At 37.2% G+C, this 19095-nt stretch overlaps 1 protein-coding gene across 3 annotated transcripts in view; it reads left to right on the plus strand.

Annotated features, from left to right (window-relative positions):
• Positions 1 to 19095, plus strand: part of LOC150103873 (rab-like protein 6) — a 330329-nt gene that overhangs the window by 250365 nt on the left and 60869 nt on the right. For 2 of the 3 annotated variants that reach the window (XM_090396584.1, XM_090396583.1), the window contains exon 15: positions 6009 to 6174. In XM_090396584.1, the coding sequence (XP_090252710.1) occupies positions 6009 to 6174 (166 nt within the window). The remainder of the gene's footprint in view (positions 1 to 6008; positions 6175 to 19095) is intronic. The other variant, XM_090396585.1, reaches the window with a different exon arrangement.

Consider the following 19095-nt stretch of genomic DNA (forward strand, 5'->3'; position numbering starts at 1 on the left):
TATTCATAATCTGTCTCAGCCCTATACTTAAGCAGAACATCAGATTCATTTTTTATAATGAATCTGATGGATATGTGGACATCAGTGAGATAATTGAGTGTAAGAATGTATATAATGTACCTGAGCCAGTACTAAGGACATAAAATCGGAATGGGATAGTTAGAATAATGCATCAAGATAGGGGTGGGACAAAGGGACTAATGCCAGGAGTATTAGGAACAAGAAGGAAGAATTTTTGGCCTTGATTGGCTCTTCCTGGCCACAGGTTATTGGCATTAGTGAAACATGGCTGACGGAAGATGATATAGTTAGTGGGATAGAATGTGTAGGTTATGGTGTGTTTAGGAGGGACAGAGAGAATAAAATGGCGGAAGGGGTGTTATTGATGATAGCTGATGAACTGCAGCCAAGGAGAATTGAAGTTGCATCGCAGGATAGTGAAAAGAGCTCATTTGAGTCTATTTGGTGTGAGATTGAGACTGGCAGAACAAAATATACAGTTGGGTGCTGCTATAGACCAGGTGATGGAATAGATGGTGGAGATAGCATGCATAAACAAATTGATGAAATGAGTGGAAGGAGGATAATTATTATAGGGAATTTCAACTATGGTAACATTGATTGGTAGGAGGAGAGGACATGTGAGGAAGGAAATGGATTTTATTCAATTATTAAGGGATAACTATCTGCGACAGCATGTAATTGAAAATACTAGGGGTGTGAGAGTGCTTACCTGGTAATAGCATCTGAGAATTTGACTGTAATGAATATGACCATGTTGCCATGGTCATATTCATTACAGTCAAATTGGTGAGAGTGATCAAAAGGTCTTGACCTGGGAGGTGGCTAAAGTTGTGGAATTTTCAATTAAGACAGGATATATGTGGAATTACCGTGCTGCCAAGTATGACAAATTTAGGAGATTGCTTGGATGAGTGCCATGGCACGTACAACTTCAAGGGCTGGATGTCAATAGAGCATGGGAAGTGGTCAAGGAGCATTTACAAGAAGTTAATGCTGATTGTATACCTAGGGTCGAATAGTAAAACAAGTAGGGGTTAAATGGATGAATAACACCGTTAAGCTTGAGCTGCAAAAAAAGAAACAACTGTGGAGGGAATTTAAGGAGAAAGGTGACCAGCAGGCACACGAACGGTATAAAGTGCAGGCCAGAAGGGTAACGAGTGTGGTAAAAAAAAAAGTGGAAGCGGATTATGAAAGGAAACTGGCTATGCAAGCTAAAGAGAATCCCAAACAGTTCTTTCAATATGCTGCAAGCAAAAAAAAACTACACAGTAAAATGATTTTAAGGAATGATGATGTGAGGAAGTCACTGAATCGGTCGATATAGTGGAGTTACTGAGTGCGCACTTTGCAAAAGCATATCATCCAGGTGGTGACATTGAAAAAATGAAGGAACCATTAGTTTATATGGGAATTATGATGAATGAAGTGGAGGTGAATAGTCTATAACAGAACCTTAATGTGAATACATCTGCAGGATTGGATGATATACCGGCAAGGGTCTTGCGTGAAGCGGCTAAGGAATTATCAGTGCCCTTGACCATGTTGTTTAATCTGAGTCTTGGGTCTGGGTTAGTACTGAAGGTGTGGAAAGAGGGGAAAATAGTTCCACTACATAAAGGAGGATCCAAGACTACGCTTGCAAATTACTGACCGATCAGCATATCAGGAGTCGTTGTCAAGGTCTTGGACATAGTAGTCAAGTGAAAAATACAGCAATGGATTGATGAAAATGAGATACTGTACCAGGGACAGCATGACTTTGTGAAGGGTAGATCATGCCTCAGTAACTTGTTTAAGTTTTATAACACAGCAATGGCTGAACTGGATAAGGGTAATGGGTTTATAGTGATACTGCTGGATCTGGCTAAGGCATTTGACAGGATACCACATGGAATTCTAATCCGTAAACTACAACATATGGGAATGGATATAGGGTTGGTGAGATGGATAGGTGGGTGGTTGATGGAGAGATATCAAAGAGTAGTTCATTCAGGTGTAGAGTACAAAAGACGGCCTGTGACTAGTGGTGTGCCGCAGGGTTCTCTTCTTGGACCCTGCATTTGAATTTGTTCATTAACGATATAGGGAAGGATCTAAGAGGAACAGTTCATTTGTTCGCTGATGATGCAAAGTTGGGTAGGGCAATAGTGAATGCAGAAGATGTCAAAATCTTGCAGGACGACTTGGATAGTTTGGAGTTCTGGGCTAAGGATAATGGAGGTCAATTTAATGTGACAAAATGTAAGATTATGCATTTTGGGATGAAAAGATTAGCAGCAGTATACCACATTGGTGGAACTGTACTCCGGGAGATTGATGAGGCCAGGGACTTGGGAGTGTTGGTGGATAGGGAGATGAAGTTTAGGGGGCACATTGCAAAAGTAGCTAAATCAGCTCATCAACTCACTTGGTTGTTGAAAAATACCTTGACGAGCAGAGACAAGCAAGTTATTGTACCTCTGTACCGAGCCTTGATAAGACCTCATCTCAACTACTGTGCCAGTCACCTAGGTTCCTTCTTGATGGGAAGGAGGTGGAGAGGATCCAGAGAGGAGTGACTAAGATGATAGCAGGTCTATGGAATGAACCATATGAAAACAGGTTGAAGATTTGTGGGTTGCAGAAATTAGTTGATAGGCGGAAGAGGGGAGATATGATTGAGACATTCAAATTGCTGAAGAGTTTCTATAGGATTAATTCAGAGGATATTTTTGAGATCAGGACTGGTGGTAGGAGAACTAGGGGACACCTATGGAAGCTGGGCAAGAGTGTGGTTAGCAGGGGTGTTCGAGCTGGGTTCTTTACTTTTAGAGTGGTAAATGAGTGGAATAAGCTGCCAGAGTCTGTTGTGGGTGCTATGACGGTGAGTGAGTTCAAGGCAAGGTATGATAGATACTGTGAGAATGTCGTATAGTTGTGTGGACATGATGTTTAGGGCCTACCTTGATGAGTCTAAGGACTCCCTGGAAAGTAAAAATTATTACTATTATTCCAGGGAGTCTAAGGACTACCTGGAATAATAGTAATAATTTTTAAATTTTTATCAAACATTAAATTCCAGTACCACAGAACAAACACTAAGTGTGAGTTCTGTGGTACCGGACTAATCATCAAAAAAAAAATTACAATAAGATAATCTGGAATTTGCATAAAATTGATATAATAATATTTCCCATAAAAAGGATAACCGAAGATCATCAGAACTGTATAAGTTCAGTCGGTGTAGAAAGGTATTGCTGCTCTTCTTATACAGCCAATCTATAATGAATCTACTTCTATGTAAAAGCTTAGTTTTCTTCCAAAAACATTATATTTAGTCACAATAGCATGTTCTGGTTTACAGTACTGGATGTATTAGTTATATTCTTCATGATGGATGGCTGCAGATCTGCAAGCCTGTCCACAAGTAAGATAAACCACAGGAGCAGTGATCTGGAAGATACCTAGAAAGCTGAGTGAAGAAAGGAAAATAGAAATCTTCCTGCAAAAGAATACTTACAAAACCTCTTAGTACAGTATTAAGAGGTTTTAGAATATTAGCAATACATGCAGAAATTCCTTTAATAATGTGAGAGTGAAATCCTAGTGATATTCAGGAGATCTGAAGACTGGTGGCCTAAAGCTGTTAAAGGCATCCTTGATTAAAGGATTCATTAAAGTCATTTTTCCTAAAAGCAGATTTAATATGATTCAATTCTTGCTGTAAAAGATCTTCAGTGAACATAAATTATGAGCACAGTGCAATAAGGTCTTAATGGTTCCAACTTTTTGAATGAAATGATGAGAAGCAGCATGAGCATAATGTCAGTATGAGATTCTTTTCTAAAAACACTGAAAATTGTAAACTACCATCTGGTTGAGGAAGAATTAAAATATCTAAGAAGGCTAGTTGATTTGTTTTTCTTGTCTTCTAAGGTAAAATGAATCCTCAGATGAAGCATATTTATTTTTGAAATTAATAGTTTCAAATCTGATGGTGAACCTTTCCATATTGCCAAAATATCAGCCACACACACACAATATGTATGTGCATAAGCTTTTAACACCTCGCTTTATATGTATATTTTTTATGAATTTCTTTTTTCTGCACTTATTTCTTATACCTGTTTATGCTATTGTTTTTATGTATTTATTACCTTGTGTACTGCTGTGACATGGATTGGTGCAGTATGACCTTAGCTATCCTTGTATCATTAAACCAAACAATAAAATTTTTGATAAGGATAAGAGAACAGCAAAAAATAAGGGAAGGAAATATATAGAAGTATGTTTCAGTAGAACAGTAATTGAAGGGAAAAAAAATGTAATTAACAGGTTTGGCCTTAATATTAGCTATTTGTTAAATAACATATTATTATTGATATGAAATACTGGATTTGTATCTTAATTTAAAACTAAAAAATAGAGAAACTGATTATTTAAACTGCTGTTCTTGAATAAAATTTAATACCTTGTGGTATTACCTTATTTTCTTCACATTTATTTTCTTCACAAAGTTGAAAGTTTTCTTAATTATATTTGAAGCGTAATCTTTTTTGTAGATTTTTCTTTATAATATACAGAGTCATTGAAAAAAAAGAACTTCATTCAAAGCTTACCAGATCAACAACTCATCTTTTATCAGAGCCTTACTCATGCAACATTAATGGTGTAGTGCTTACAATTTGCATCAATAATAGCACAGGTGGTACTTGTTATGTACATATCCCACTTCCTTCACCTAGCAAGTATGATGATGTTCATTCAGCCAGTGGGCTTTTGATGTTGAGTTAAAGTCAATTGTAACTGCTCAACACCAAATGGTGCTGACAAAACAAATTACTGGTGGTGCACTCCATTTAGGAAAAAGTTTCCAAGAGAATACCAACATTTGAAGGAAGTGCACGATGCAGTAGAATGTCACATATACAGGAGGGTGGGGGGGGGGGAATCATTTATTACTGCATGTAACATAAAAAATTTAAGAATACATATGTAAAATGTGTTATATAAGCGCTTAAGATTACAACATACAAAGTTCAGCTGAGAAACAAAATCACTCAGTGACCATTTTAAATGAGTCATTTGTAAATATGTTAAATGAAACTGATTATGAAAATGAAAGGCACTTAAACCAGATATGTTCATGGAGGAAACTACATTTTACATTAATGGTCTATTTGATGATTTCAGAATTTGAAGTTATAAGGTTTTTAAGTGTGTTTATATCTAGGTGATATCTCAGAAGTGAATGTGATGTGGACTACTGTATATTCATGATGAAATTTTCTTTATCACCCAGTATGAGACCATTGTCCCACTTATCGGAGGTCTGAAGTGTTTCAAAAAGTTTCATGATCTATATATATCTGGATTGCTTAATATAATAATATCTTAGCACACATGGAACTGAGTATCATAGATTTTGTAGATGGGAATCACAAAAAAAAGAAAAAAAAAGATGCAAATCTTGTTTTCTAACAAGACAACATTCCCATTTAATTTTGATCTGTATGTCTGCCATGTGTTAAATGCTAAATTTATCAGTTGATGGATTTGAAGAGGGGGAAAACAGTACAATGAATGACCCCCACAAAATTTTAATCGTATACCATATTTCTTCATTGTGAATTATGTTAAAAACATCGTCTGTGTCAATTGTGAGTTAATATTACATGAGAGCGAGAGATGTGTATGTGTACTACACATCCTGCATCTGTAGCAGCAATCACCATATGTGATCTACCATTCCTGGATGGGAGTAGTTAGTTGTTGTAGAGATGTTTGCTGGTACAAATGGTTTTCATGTCAAGACAGCCATTAAAGTTTACATTTTTATGCATCAAAAGAAAAGTTTTGTTTTACACCTCAATCTCAGAGTTCTTTTTCATTGACTCTGTATGCCAAAAACCAAAAGTGAAAACAATTTATGTTGCTATTGATCAGCATGTCTTTTTTACTTTTTTTTTGTAAAGAATGCAGCATTTTGCAATATTTTACAGCAGGGTGCAGGAGAGCCAGATAACTTAGTATCTCACTCAAGTGAAAGTACTTCTCCAAGCTTCCAGTCAGCGACATCACAATATTATGGCCTTGAAAATGAAGATCTTAGTATACTGGAAAGAGGTTATACGTTTGGAAGGAAAACATCTAGTGGAACACCTAGTGGTAGGCTAAAGAGTTTTTAATTTAGTGGTAGTTAAGTTGTCTGCCAGCAGTGTATTCCAAAACCAAATGTGATTGAGATATTGATGTAATTTCTTGACATTGTTTCTTGTAGTAGATAATGATTAAAATTATTATATCCGAAGACTCATCATAAGAGGTTCACACCAGTCATTATTGACACATTGCTTATCACATCTCCCTCTCCTTAGTTTTTCATCCAGAAAGCACTCATGACTGAATATCTGGTAACCTATTGCTTATTGACTACTCTCTGAACAAAAATTCTGATCCTTACACAGCCTTCAGGGATGACCTGTCATTGTTCTCTGTCATCTCTCTCTCTCATCTACTCATGTATTGGAAAATTTCTTTAGCATCTACTCTTGGAAACACCTTTAATAACTTCTGTTTCTGTTATATCCCCTCTTCACTATATCTATATGTTCACTGGACATCTACGGATTCCGTATAGTCACTCCGATGCATCACATGTGCCACACCAGGCCTCACCATGTTTTCCTGTTTGCTTTTCTGGAGTCTCAACTCTCTGAAGATCAGTCACTCCACACACACACCAGCCATCCATCTCATTGATGGTTTACTCCTTCCTCTTTTTCCAGGAACTTTATCTTCTATTACTGTTCTGAGAATTCCCCCTTCCATTCTTTCTATGTGTTCAAAATATTTTAACTTTCTTCTGTCAATATCCTTAAGGAGCATTAAAGTTCTGCTGATCTTGTCTAACACCCATTCATTTGTACACCTTTTAGTATATGATATCCTCAACAGCCTTCTGTAACAAACATCACATCTCAAAAACAGATATCCATTTCTTATCTGACTTCTTTAGGTTCCAAGTCTCGCATCCATAAGTCACTGTTGGAAAAACAATTGCATCCAAAATCCTCAACTTTGTTCCCAGTGATAGATTACTTCCAGATTTTAGACAGGTCTCGGACTGTTTTAGCCATTCCTAACGTTCTTCTGAACAGCAATTCTTCACATTAATAATGGATCCCAGGTACTCAAACTTGCTGACTTCCTCAATTCTTTCTCCATTAAGGTACACTTGTTTTTCAAGAGCTTCCCTGTTTGTATTTCCTTTGAAAACTATAATCTTTGTCTTGCTAGGATTGAGTTGAAGTCTGTTGTTACTGATCTTGTTAACTTTGTCAAGAATTAGTCCTAGTTCTTCCATGTCATTACAAAGGAGTACTGTATCATCAGCATACCTCAGATTACTGCTCAATCTACCTCCTATCCTAATTCCAGTCTTAAGCCCATCCAGTGCTTCGTGCATGATGTACTCTCTATATATATGCTAAACAAGTGAGGAGAAAGTAAACATCCTTGCCTAACTCTTTTTTCAACTTGAAGCCAGTCAGCGAATTCTGCACCTGTTCTTACTGTGGCTTCTTGCTCTCTGTCAACCTGATAGTGTGTTGAGGGAAAACCTATTCTTTTCATTACTTCCCACAGTTTCACATGTTCAATACAGTCAAAAGCTTTAGAGTAGTCTAAGAAACACATTACCAGAGGGAGTCTGAATTCTTTTTATTTTTCTCTGATCTACATAAAGCAAAGGATCTGTTCTCTGATGCCCTTACCTTTCCTGAAACCTGAATTGGACATCTCTGCCTCAATTTTGACCTTAATCCTATTTAGCATGATCTTCAATAAAATTTTGCTTGCATGAGATATTAAACTAACAGTTCTATAGTTCTTGCATGCCTTGATATCACCTTTCTTATGTAGCGATATGAAAACAGACTTCTTCCATTCTCTAGACCATGATCCTGTCTCCCATATCCTTGTAATCAATCTATGGAACACTCTTATTCCTTCATCCCCTGTGCCCTTAATTAACTCTGCTGGGATTTCATCTGCACCTGGGACCTTATTGCTGTTAAGCTGCTTAACTGCTCTTTCAACTTCATGCCTAAATGGAGGAGGTTCCAAATCAAAATTTTCTTGTTGAGAGGGCTCGCATTTTCGTTATCCACTCTGCTGTACAGTTCCTCACAGTATTCTTTCCATCTGTTTTGATTTCCAACTCTTCTGTTAGTAATGTTCCATTCCTGTCTTTGAGATGTCATTCAATTTGGACTTAAACTTGTGCTTTAAGTCATGAACTAAATAAAACAACCTTTTATAATTATTCCTCCTCATCTCGAACTCAATCTCTTCACATTTATTAGTACAGAACTTTTCCTTGTCCTGCTTAATGGCCCTTCTGACTTCTCTATGTAATCTCTTATATTCTTCAGTCCCTGTGTCTCTTTGTTTTCCCAACCACCTTATTTTGATTAGTTTCCATGTTGAATCTGATATCCATGGTCTTTCGATTTTCTTATTGGGCTGAGATACTTCTTCGCTGTATCTTGTATTATCACTTTGACTCCTTCCCAAAGCATTTCTGGTGAATTCTTCTCATTGGTCTCCAAAAAAATCATCCAACCGAGTTGATGTTTCTTCTGTGAATCCACTAGGAATTACTCTAACATCCAATCTAGTGGGATGTGCCTGACCTGGAAGTTTTCAGAGTCTTAGAAATACTAGCTGATGGTTTGTACCGCAATCTGCTCCAGGACAAGTATGCACATCAGAGACGCTCATCTTCCACTGCTGGAGAGCCAGGATGTAATCAGTCTGGTTCCTTGACCTATGAATATTAGATATCCATGTATAGGTTCGTCGTGGGTCTTTCTGGAAGTGGATATTGGTAATAACTAATCTGTTATCATAAGCAAATTCTGTCAGTCTTTCACCCCCGTGTGTTACACTCACTCAGGCCAAACATATCACACTCTGACCTGACTCTCATACTCTTTCCCACTTTTGCATTTAAGTCCCTTCAGATGTAAAGTATGTCTTTCCTTGGTAGGCAGTCCAAAACAGTTCATGAGTTTCATAGAGTTCCTCACTCTCTTCTTCAGGCCTGTCTGTGTGGGGGTGCATAAACTACCACGATTGATAAATTGGTAGGCTTAGCCATAAGTCTAATAGAAAGTATCCTATCATTAATGGGGTTATAACCAAGAAGGCTTCTTGCCTGAGTTGTCTTCAGTATCACAGCTACCCCATGATATTTTGAGTTATCATCTGAGTAAATAACTAGCTTACCATCCTGTCTTTTGAAGTGATCTTCTCCATTCCATCTGGTCTTTTTCACTAGAAGTTCAAATTTTGTAACCCACAAACTTCAATATATTCTTATAGGAAACATTCCACAGACCAATCGCCAAAATGGTGACTGCTCTGTGAAATTCTCTCCACCACTTTCCTATCCCCAGGAAACCCTAGTGACTAAACTGTGCACTGTAGTCCCGATGTAGCCACTCTCCAACCAGCAGGTCACAGGTTTGAATCCCGCTGTGGGCATTGGATGTTCATATCATCTTCAGGTGGGAGATGAATTTAGTTGCTCAGTGTGACACCACCACCACCACCCCACTAATTGGAGGTGACTTGAAAAAGTTCTATGTTTGGTCTCTAGAGCAGAGTTTCCAGATTATGTAAAAAATAAAATTAAAAATATATATATATAAAATTGAAAAAAAAATTAAAACTGTATCCTTAGCTCATCCATCATACAAATATATTATAGGTTTGCAAATAACCTTTCATGGGTGGGAACCACATTTAAAAAAAAAAATAAAATTGAGCCTTATCAGCCATATCTCTCTTTATAAGAGGGTGATAACTTTCTTTTTCAGTGTGTTTCTTAAAATCCAAGTGACTTGAGATATTTTGCACGTTTTTTGGATTTTCTTAACTGTCTCTCCATCTCTGTAGAACCAGGTAACCTTTCTTACATATTTCATGCTGCTGTCACCTTCTCGCATTCACATCTCCATTGTTACTCACATTATGCTTAGCATGCATCACTACTTGCTAAGCCATCTCATTTGTTCACTCATTTCAGATATCACTTGCATTCAACATTTCACACTCTTCTAATAGTACACATTTCTGGCATATTCTTGTAACATTGCCTACTTCCCATAGAACACTTGTTTGCCAGTGCATACACTCATGTAGCTGCATAAACTTCATTTCCCTCTCCCATATGTCCTTTCCTACACATCTTTTCTACTGCTTGATCCATAGCAGTAGGTCAAGAGGTGCAAAAGATGTTTGTCTTGTGTTAGTTGCTTTTTCTCACTCCAGATAGCTTCAAATCCAATGTCTTTCACAACCCTGCATTCTTGCTTAACTACTTTTACTGCTTACAGTTCTATCCATTAGTAATTGCTCTCCTCCCAGCTCTGTCTTCCTTGAAAATACAATATTTTTTACATACTGTTTCCTGAGATATCTTACTCCATCAACCAAATCTCACTAATGTCTGTAGTTTTTGGCCAGTTCAAGTTACCTAAACCTAAAAGCTTTTTACCTTTGTTCCTGATACTTTTATCATTAGTTTATATGCATTGCAATATTTTCTTGGATCCACAGGTACCCTTAAATCTTTCAATGAGTGTCGCATTCATTCGTGAAAACAGAGGAACCGTATTCAACATTCTATGACCTTTCTTATTCTCAAACATTCTCCGGCTTAATTTGAGGAAGCCTGCATTTTCCGATACTTAATTTCAAATCCATTCAGATGTAGTTTATCAGGTATGCGGGTCTTTCATCCCGGTTCACTCCTAAAATATCTGAAAACTTGACACAATTCCTCCTATGCAACTTTTTTAAGACAAGCCCTATAAACTCAGGGAGCTATACAAACTTGTCCAGAGCAGACTTTACAAAACATCCGTGCGCACAGTGGGATATGAACCCACCACCTGTTGGTTGGAGAGTTTGTACTTGGCAAACCAGTCCAGCAGTTTATTGACTCTTGTGCAATTATGGCCCGTCTCATATCAGAAGAATTACAAACTTACTCTTCTTTTTTGCTTCTTCCTATAACCATTTTTTGCATTCTGTTACTTTCACCGTTTAAATCATTCATTCTAGCCAAATTATCGGCTCTTACCTTTTTTTTTTTTTTTTATATATCTAATAGTCTCACTAATACCTTTCATTCTTTTCTCCAGGGAAGCACATTTTAGTGATACAATCATCAATCACACTCCAAATTGCAGAATTGCAATATCTCCTTAGTCTAGTCTGCCTTTTTCACTTTTTTTTTATTCTTTGTCCTGCTGCTTTCCAAAAACTTTACTTCACACTTTGTTCTGTGAAAGATTTCATAAGCTTGCTTTTTCATTCATCAAAGCTGCCTTACTATTCTGTTCCCTTGGTCTCTCTTTACTTTGTTTATCTTGTCTTTCTTTCTTTCTTTCAGCCCACCATGCTTTGGTCATTCATGCTTCATTCTGTTTTAGTTACCCGTGTCTTCCTGTCTTTGCTCTCTGCAAGCCTCTTATTTGCCTTTCTTCACAACCATTGACAACACTGCCATCCTCTTTTTGACACACACACACATGCACGCACACACACACTTGCCTCTTATTATCCACAAGTCGCTCACTTTTGATGGTGAATACATTGCATACACATATTATGTCCTGGAATAATAGCATTTTGCCCGCCATTGCCCTAGTTTGTTTTGGTGATATTAGTTTACTATAACATTATATTTAAAAGTAAGTTTATCAACATTTGACTTGGTATGTGGTGTTCACACTGAATTAAGGCTATATAATAAACCATATCTACCAAAAATTACATCATTATTAATTGAAATACCAAAGCAGTATAATATACAGTACATTCAACACAACATACTCACACAAGTATTTCTCCATGTACTGTATAGAAATCAATTATAACAATTAGCAAATTTTGTTACAGTAATTAAATTTTTTTCATCTGTGACTTTATTAAAGTGGTAGTGATGTCCTTATGCAGATTGGATGAGTAATGCCGCTAGCATAAGACTTAAATACTTATAGTTGCCAAAACAAAGTTGAAGAAATCTAGGTTTTATATATTAGTGATTTGTGTTATTGACAATATTACAGTTGATGCAGAAATGGCCATAATGCCAAGAGAATCTTAGAAAACTGAAAATAATACCATAATATGTCAAATTAAAAAAAGCAAAAGTTGGTTCTTGTTGAAGACTGAAACAGCAGTGAGAAATAAATCTCAAATATGTAAAAAATGTTTGAAGAAAAGAGCAATGCTTATAATTACTTGCTAGATTTCTGCTCAGGATGTTGTGCTATCATTGCTAACATCAACCATAAAGATCTACATAAATTCATATGGTAAGAACACACATGTGAAATGAGAATCTTATGTTATTGTTGGATATTGATATCTTTCGAGTGGTTCAGTAAGCTGAAGTCTCACTAATTTGGTCAACTGTTAACACTACTGGCATGACTTCTAGTTAAAAAAAAAAAGGGGTGGGGGAACACTACATCAAAGCTAGTACTATTACTTGTTTAGCTAGAGTCGATTTGCAGATAAATTAAAGCAAAAACATTTGTTGTTGTTCAGACAAAAAAAAAAAAAAGCTTATTAATGGTAGCCAATATATGAAATAAGAGTTGAAATTATTGCTTGTCCTAAAAGTTGAAACAGAAATTATGTATGCAATCCACGTTCTTGGGATTTTTAAGCTAACGTTATGGCACACATACAGTCCAACTAACTACTTCTATTTCAAGTCCTCCAAGCAATAATTTTGGCTCTTATTTCATATATATTAGCCAGCATCAATACTGTTGGAAGTTTTCTCCCCACTTGGTTAGACTATAATAAATTTAGTTTAATCTTTTATCCAAGTGTAAGCAAACGAAGTTTGCGTCTGAAGTATATTCAGGACTGAGGCAACTCGTGGTAAAGGTGGACCAAACTGTCATCACTCCTTGTCTTAGTTTCTCCCATAATGCAAAGTACATCTCCTTGCAGGCATGTATAATGCTATGCATTAAGGGAAGGGCCACTACCCAGACCGGTTTCAACCTTTATTGAGGTCTCTTCAGTGGGAGCCAGACCCAGAGGTGGTGATATGAAGGTGGAAGCAATGGAGAAGTCATCTTGACCTATACGAGTTGCCAAAAGGTGTCTCACCTTATTATTAAATTACTCTGGATTTAGAGAAAGATGTTGGAAGTTTTTTCCCACTTGGTTAGACTATAATAAATTTAGTTTAATCCTTTATCAAGATACTTCAGGTGCAAACTTTGTTTGCTTACACTTGGATAAATGATTAAACTAAATTTATTACAGCATCAAACTGTTGTCATTCTAATGTATCTTTGAGTACTCTCTTGCCAAATAGGTAATAGGATTAGCTTTGATGTAGTAGATTTTTCGCCATGGGTCAGGCCAAATTAATGTGACTTTAGCTTACTATGCGTATTGTAATGTAGCTTGTTCTCTTTGTGTGTACAATTTGGTCTCTATATTTGCATTGGCAGTTGTGATGGCTTATGACCTTTATGTATTGCTATTATGATTAAAATAGTACTGTGCTTATGTGAATACCCATATGTACTGAATGTATGTAGTGATAGGCAAAAGCTTAAAATGGCCAAGAAAGTGATGCCTTTGAATGAGAAAGTACAGATTCTAGATAAATGTTGAGAAGCTCTCATGTAAATGAACATAGGCTACATGTCAATGAAAGTACCATACAATATGTAACAAAACAAGAAACTGAGATCAGAGAGGAGGTGCAAACTGGTGGAATTCTTACAGCTAAACATGCAGCTTATGAAAGTAATGGTGATGTTAAAAATGGAGAATGCAATGTTCATTTGGATTGAAGACCAGCACAAGAAAAGCTTGCCTGTAAACATTGGTATGATATTGCTAAGGCCTTTACAAACAGATTTAAGCAGCAAATTCCTTGTATCAGCAGCATCTTGGAAATTATTTTTATTGCCATCAAAGGCTGATTCCAGAAATTCCAGAGGCGTTATTCAATCCTCAATATAGAGATTATGGACGAGTGCTTTAGTTGATCACAAGGCTGCTAAGGCCTGCCTTGTGCTTCTCAAGAAGCCACTAAGAAGAAGGGATATAAAACTGAACAGATTTTCAGTGCTAGTGAGATAGCATTTATTCTGGTAGAAGATTACTGTGCCTGTATAGCATCGAACAGAAGAAGGCCCAGGATTCAAGATGGCACGAGATCTGGTTATGCTGTGCTACTACGACGGTGGTATGAAAGTTCTTGGCCTCAACCATAGATGGCAATACTATTGGCAAGATTTTTTTTCTAAGTTTGTACATCTCTCATAAGCATCCAAGTGAAATTATAAGTCATTCTATCAAGTAGTTTGTTTTATACAGCTGTCTGAAGCAAAAGTGTTGTCGGTATTTTATCCCTTGAAATGGATAAAATTTAGTATCGTGTGGTTATAAAATTCTTTGTAAAAGAAAGTTTAATGCCAAAAGAAATTCATTTGAAGTTCATAAAAGTTTATGGGCACTCTTCTCCTTCTTTTTCAACAATTAAGAAATGAGCCGCCACGTTTAAACATGGACGTACCAGCATTGAAGATGATCCATGTGAAAGACGTCCAAAAAGTGTAACAACACCAGAAATCATTGAGCAAGTGCATGCATATAGTATTAGATGACCAGCGAGTCAAAGTGAGTGAAATTGCTGAGACTATAGGCATTTCAAAAGAAAGTGTAGGATATGTTTTGCATGAAGAATTGCAAATGAAAAAGCTTTGCACAAGATGGGTGCCACGCTTGCTTACAGAAGATCAAAAGTGCACTCGCATGAAAATCTCTGAACAGTGCTTGGAGCATTTTAACAAGAATAAAACTGATTTTGTGCATCAATTTATTACTCTGGATGAGACTTGGGTTCACCATTACCCACCAGAATCCAAATAGTAGTCTAAACAGTGGACAGAAGCCAGTTGTTCGGTGCCAAAGAAGACAAAGTTGGTTCCACCAGCTTTGATGGAACCAATTTTATCTTCTTTGGAACTTTTTTGTCTTCTTTTTTGAAAGGTCATGGCATTAATGTTTTGGGATGCTAAAGGCATTTTGTTTATTAATTATCTTGAAAAGGGTAAAACAATAACCGGGGAATATTATTCTGATCTTTTAACAGACTGGACGAAAAGATTCGTGAGAAAAGACCCGGTTTGCAGAAGAAAAACATCTTTCATCAGATTTGGCTCCCTCTGACTTCTATATCTTCCCAAAACTAAAACTCTTCCTTGCTGGGCAGTGTTTTTCTTCGAATCAAGCGGTGATTCGAAGAATTGCTCCAGGACACACAAATTATGAATAAGGGGTGGTCTTTCTACTCCTAATACCATCCTCCCTCATCCAGATACTCGAACAGGGGGTTATCGAGGCCTTTAAGCCCAACTACTACACAAATGTGTGTGGATTAAAGTGTGGACCAAATTGTTGAGGCTATGGACAGTAATGACAACATCAGCCTCATTCAGTTTAGCAAGGACTTCGCCATAGCTGACAGTTTCTTCTTCATAAAAATACACTGGAAGGATTTGTGGCCAGAAGTTGTGCATGACTTTAGTCAAAAAAAAAAAAAAAAAAAACAATACAAGAAAACCATCACAGAAATAAAGGAGGGGCCAGTAGTAGGTTCTGAGGACTTAGAGTAGGAGGAGGACAACAATTTAATTAATGCTAACAGTTGATTAACTCGGAGCTTGTTTGTTCCAACTCTGAGGATCAGGATGAGGTTGAAGAAAGAATCATGCTAAGAGAAGAAATTTGACTTGGAAAACCTAACACAGGAAATGCATGATTCTTAACCTTGTAACCTTGCAGATTTCTTCTTTGAACACAATGACAGTATGCTTCATGCAGTGAAGTTCAAAGACACTCACCACTTTCAATGAAGTCATTCTAATTATACACCACTCTGGAGTGAAAACTGTCTCTCATTCCCTTCTTGATAGCATTCATTTTTAACTTCCAAGGATGTCCTCTTGTCCTTTCCATATACCCTCCATAAAATGAAAAATTCCATCTACCGATAACCTGTATTACCCTTTCAGAAGTTTTTACGTCTCAATCATATCACCCCTCCTTTTCCTCCTTGCTTGTGTCTGCAGTCGACAATTTCTTAGTCAGTCTTCACAATCTGCATTCCATTGCACTGATATAATTTTTTAACTCTCCATTGTATCCAAATCCCCATGGCAGACCTGTACACAATATTCCAAGTGAAATCCTTTCTTTTAAACTTACATTAGGTGATCCGAATGCATTTTTGAAAATTATGGAGACAACTACCGTGTTTGAATAAAAACTTTAGTTTAATATAACTAAAATCTACATTCGACGTTTCAACCTTTATGTCAAGGTCATCTTCTGGAGCATACAACTATACACAGAAAACAAGCTATGCTACAATCAAACTGGTTTGTTAAAGACACTGACCAACTGCTACAACAATTGTTGGCCTGACCTCTGGTGGAAAAAAAAAAAGAAAAAAAATTATACATCAACTAGAGTCCTATTATTAGTGTTATCTGTTGGTTGTAGAAATACATTGGGCACAACAAGTATCTGTCTATATACATATATTAACATCATGTACATTCTAGCCAGTTGGTATGGAATGGTTTCTAATACTAGCTGAAGATTGGCTAGAGTCCTGACTTATGCTGGATCTTATATATTAGGTAGGCTGAATGTGTGCCATCCAGATCCTTGGAATTTTCTTGCCATCTTTGTTGTTGATATTTGGGTGGTTTATCAGGATTTCACAGGCTTCCTTAAATTTCCTTTCGTACCAGGTTTTTGTGCGGTGTAAAGAGCAGGTGCTTTTCCAGTTGATTTGGTGTAAGGTGTTGAGTGCGTGGTCTGAGAGGCCTGCTTCACCATAATGGTTATATTTAATGTGTCTAATGTCTTCTTTCTTGCATATGGGGATTGTCCATCCTGTTTCACCAATGTATGGTAGTAGATTTTAGTTATATTAAACTAAAGTTTTTATTCAGACACGGTAGTTTTTTCCATAATTTTCAAAAATGCATTCAGATCACCGTGTAAGCTTAAAAGAAAGGATTCAGATCATCCATGGAAATGATACCCACAAGCGCTGCAATCGCTATGGTAAGTTAAAGATTCGTATTTCCCTCCTGATCAATCAGCTGGCCTTTTTAAAGAGATGCAAAGACAGTAACCTTATCTGCATCAGGCTGAAAAAGAAATTTACTTCTGCTAAGGCACTCCGTATTTATGACCGCACAGAAAAGGCAATGCTTAGAGAACAGATTCAATCAGCCCACCAAAACCTAGCTACAACACAAAATCTGGTTTCAAAATTACAATCCAAACTATCAAACTATATTAATCCAGACATTCTACAAGTACTTGAAAGAATTACTGACAATTCGGCCATATATACCCTAGAAAAGAATAAAGAAAAACTCGAGACAAAATTCCACAGTTTGAAACAACGGCAAAATATGGCAGCCAATCACAGGAATCCATCCAATCAGAAGACGTCCTCCCCGATAAACACCAACAATGAACAACAAACAAGGGAAACAAGGAGCGACCAACCACCAGTAAGCAAGAACCATGTGATCAACCTATCAAGCCACACCCTGAACAATGGCAAACTTACGCTACTGAATAAAGGATTTAACTACGCAATAGCATCTAAAAAGGTAAACAAATTGGATTTTATCTACCACATTGAAAGAGGCATCAGGCCCCTACCTAACAATATAGCAGATAAAATACGACTAGAAACTAGTAATGTCCTGAACACTAAGAAAACCATACAGAACAAACTCACAAAAACAGAATTAGCAGCAGTTAAGTCATTAAAAGCCAAACAAAACATAATAATAATGAAAGCTGATAAAGGCAATGCCACTGTTGTCCTTGACAGATCGACATATATCAAATGAATCAACTAGTAGCTAGCCGATAACAACACATATAAAATGGTAAATTATAACCCAACAAATAGGATAAAGGATAAAACTGAGAAACTACTCGAGTCCGTCACTTCTTGGCCACCAGACACGGTTAAAAAAACTCAAACCCTACTACCCCCCCCCCCCCCCCCCCAGAATATATGGGGTCTCAAAAATACACAAACAAAATGTGCCCCTTCGACCAATCATGGAAGGAATAGACAGTCCCAATTACCACTTATCCAAGAAATTAGTGGCAACACTCAAGGAGTTAGTAGGTCATTCCCCCTCCTACATAAAAAACACACAACACTTTATAAACAAAATTAAAAACATAACACTCTACAAAGATGACTTATTAGTCAGTTTCGACGTTTCTGCCCTTTTCACTAATGTCCCCATCAATGACACAATTCTCCTACTACAGAACAAATTTCAGCCTGACATTACGGCCCTCTTTACCTGTACTACAGTCCGGTTACTTCATGGGGCAAAACAAATTTTACCTACAAAAAGAAGGTACAGCCATGGGCTCACCACTATCTCCCCCCAATCGCTAACTTCTACATAGAAACCTTTGAGCAAAGGGCTCTTGATTCTGCCACACTAAGACCGACAGTCTGGCTTAGATACGTTGACAACGTGTTCGCGATCTGGCCGCATGGGTGACAAATGCTAAACACATTCCTTAGCCACCTGAACAAACAACACGAATGCATACAATTTACCATCTAAATCGAAAACCAAAATTCACTCCCGTTCCTAGACACACTAGTCACACGTCTTCCTTCAGGCAGTCTATCCTTCACAGTCTACCGAAAACCCACACACACACACACACCGGCCAATACATACATACTAATTCATACCACCACCCATCACAAAAGTATGGAGTCATTAACACCCTTAAAAACAGAGCTACAACAATTTGCTCTACTAACTAAGGGTCAAAGCTGTATAACTGAGAGGAGACCTCCACATAGCCTTTAAAGGAATGCGGAGAACCGACCAGGGCTTCTGACCTAATGTCCAATCCTCACCTTCTCGTGGTGCACCCTGTTGGGTATCTACTTTGATACTG

This window comes from Typopeltis vanoorti, chromosome 8 (genome assembly GCF_054136105.1).
Source record: "Typopeltis vanoorti isolate ZY-2024b chromosome 8, IOZ_Tvanoo_1.0, whole genome shotgun sequence".
In the NCBI taxonomy this organism is placed as follows: domain Eukaryota; kingdom Metazoa; phylum Arthropoda; class Arachnida; order Uropygi; family Thelyphonidae; genus Typopeltis; species Typopeltis vanoorti.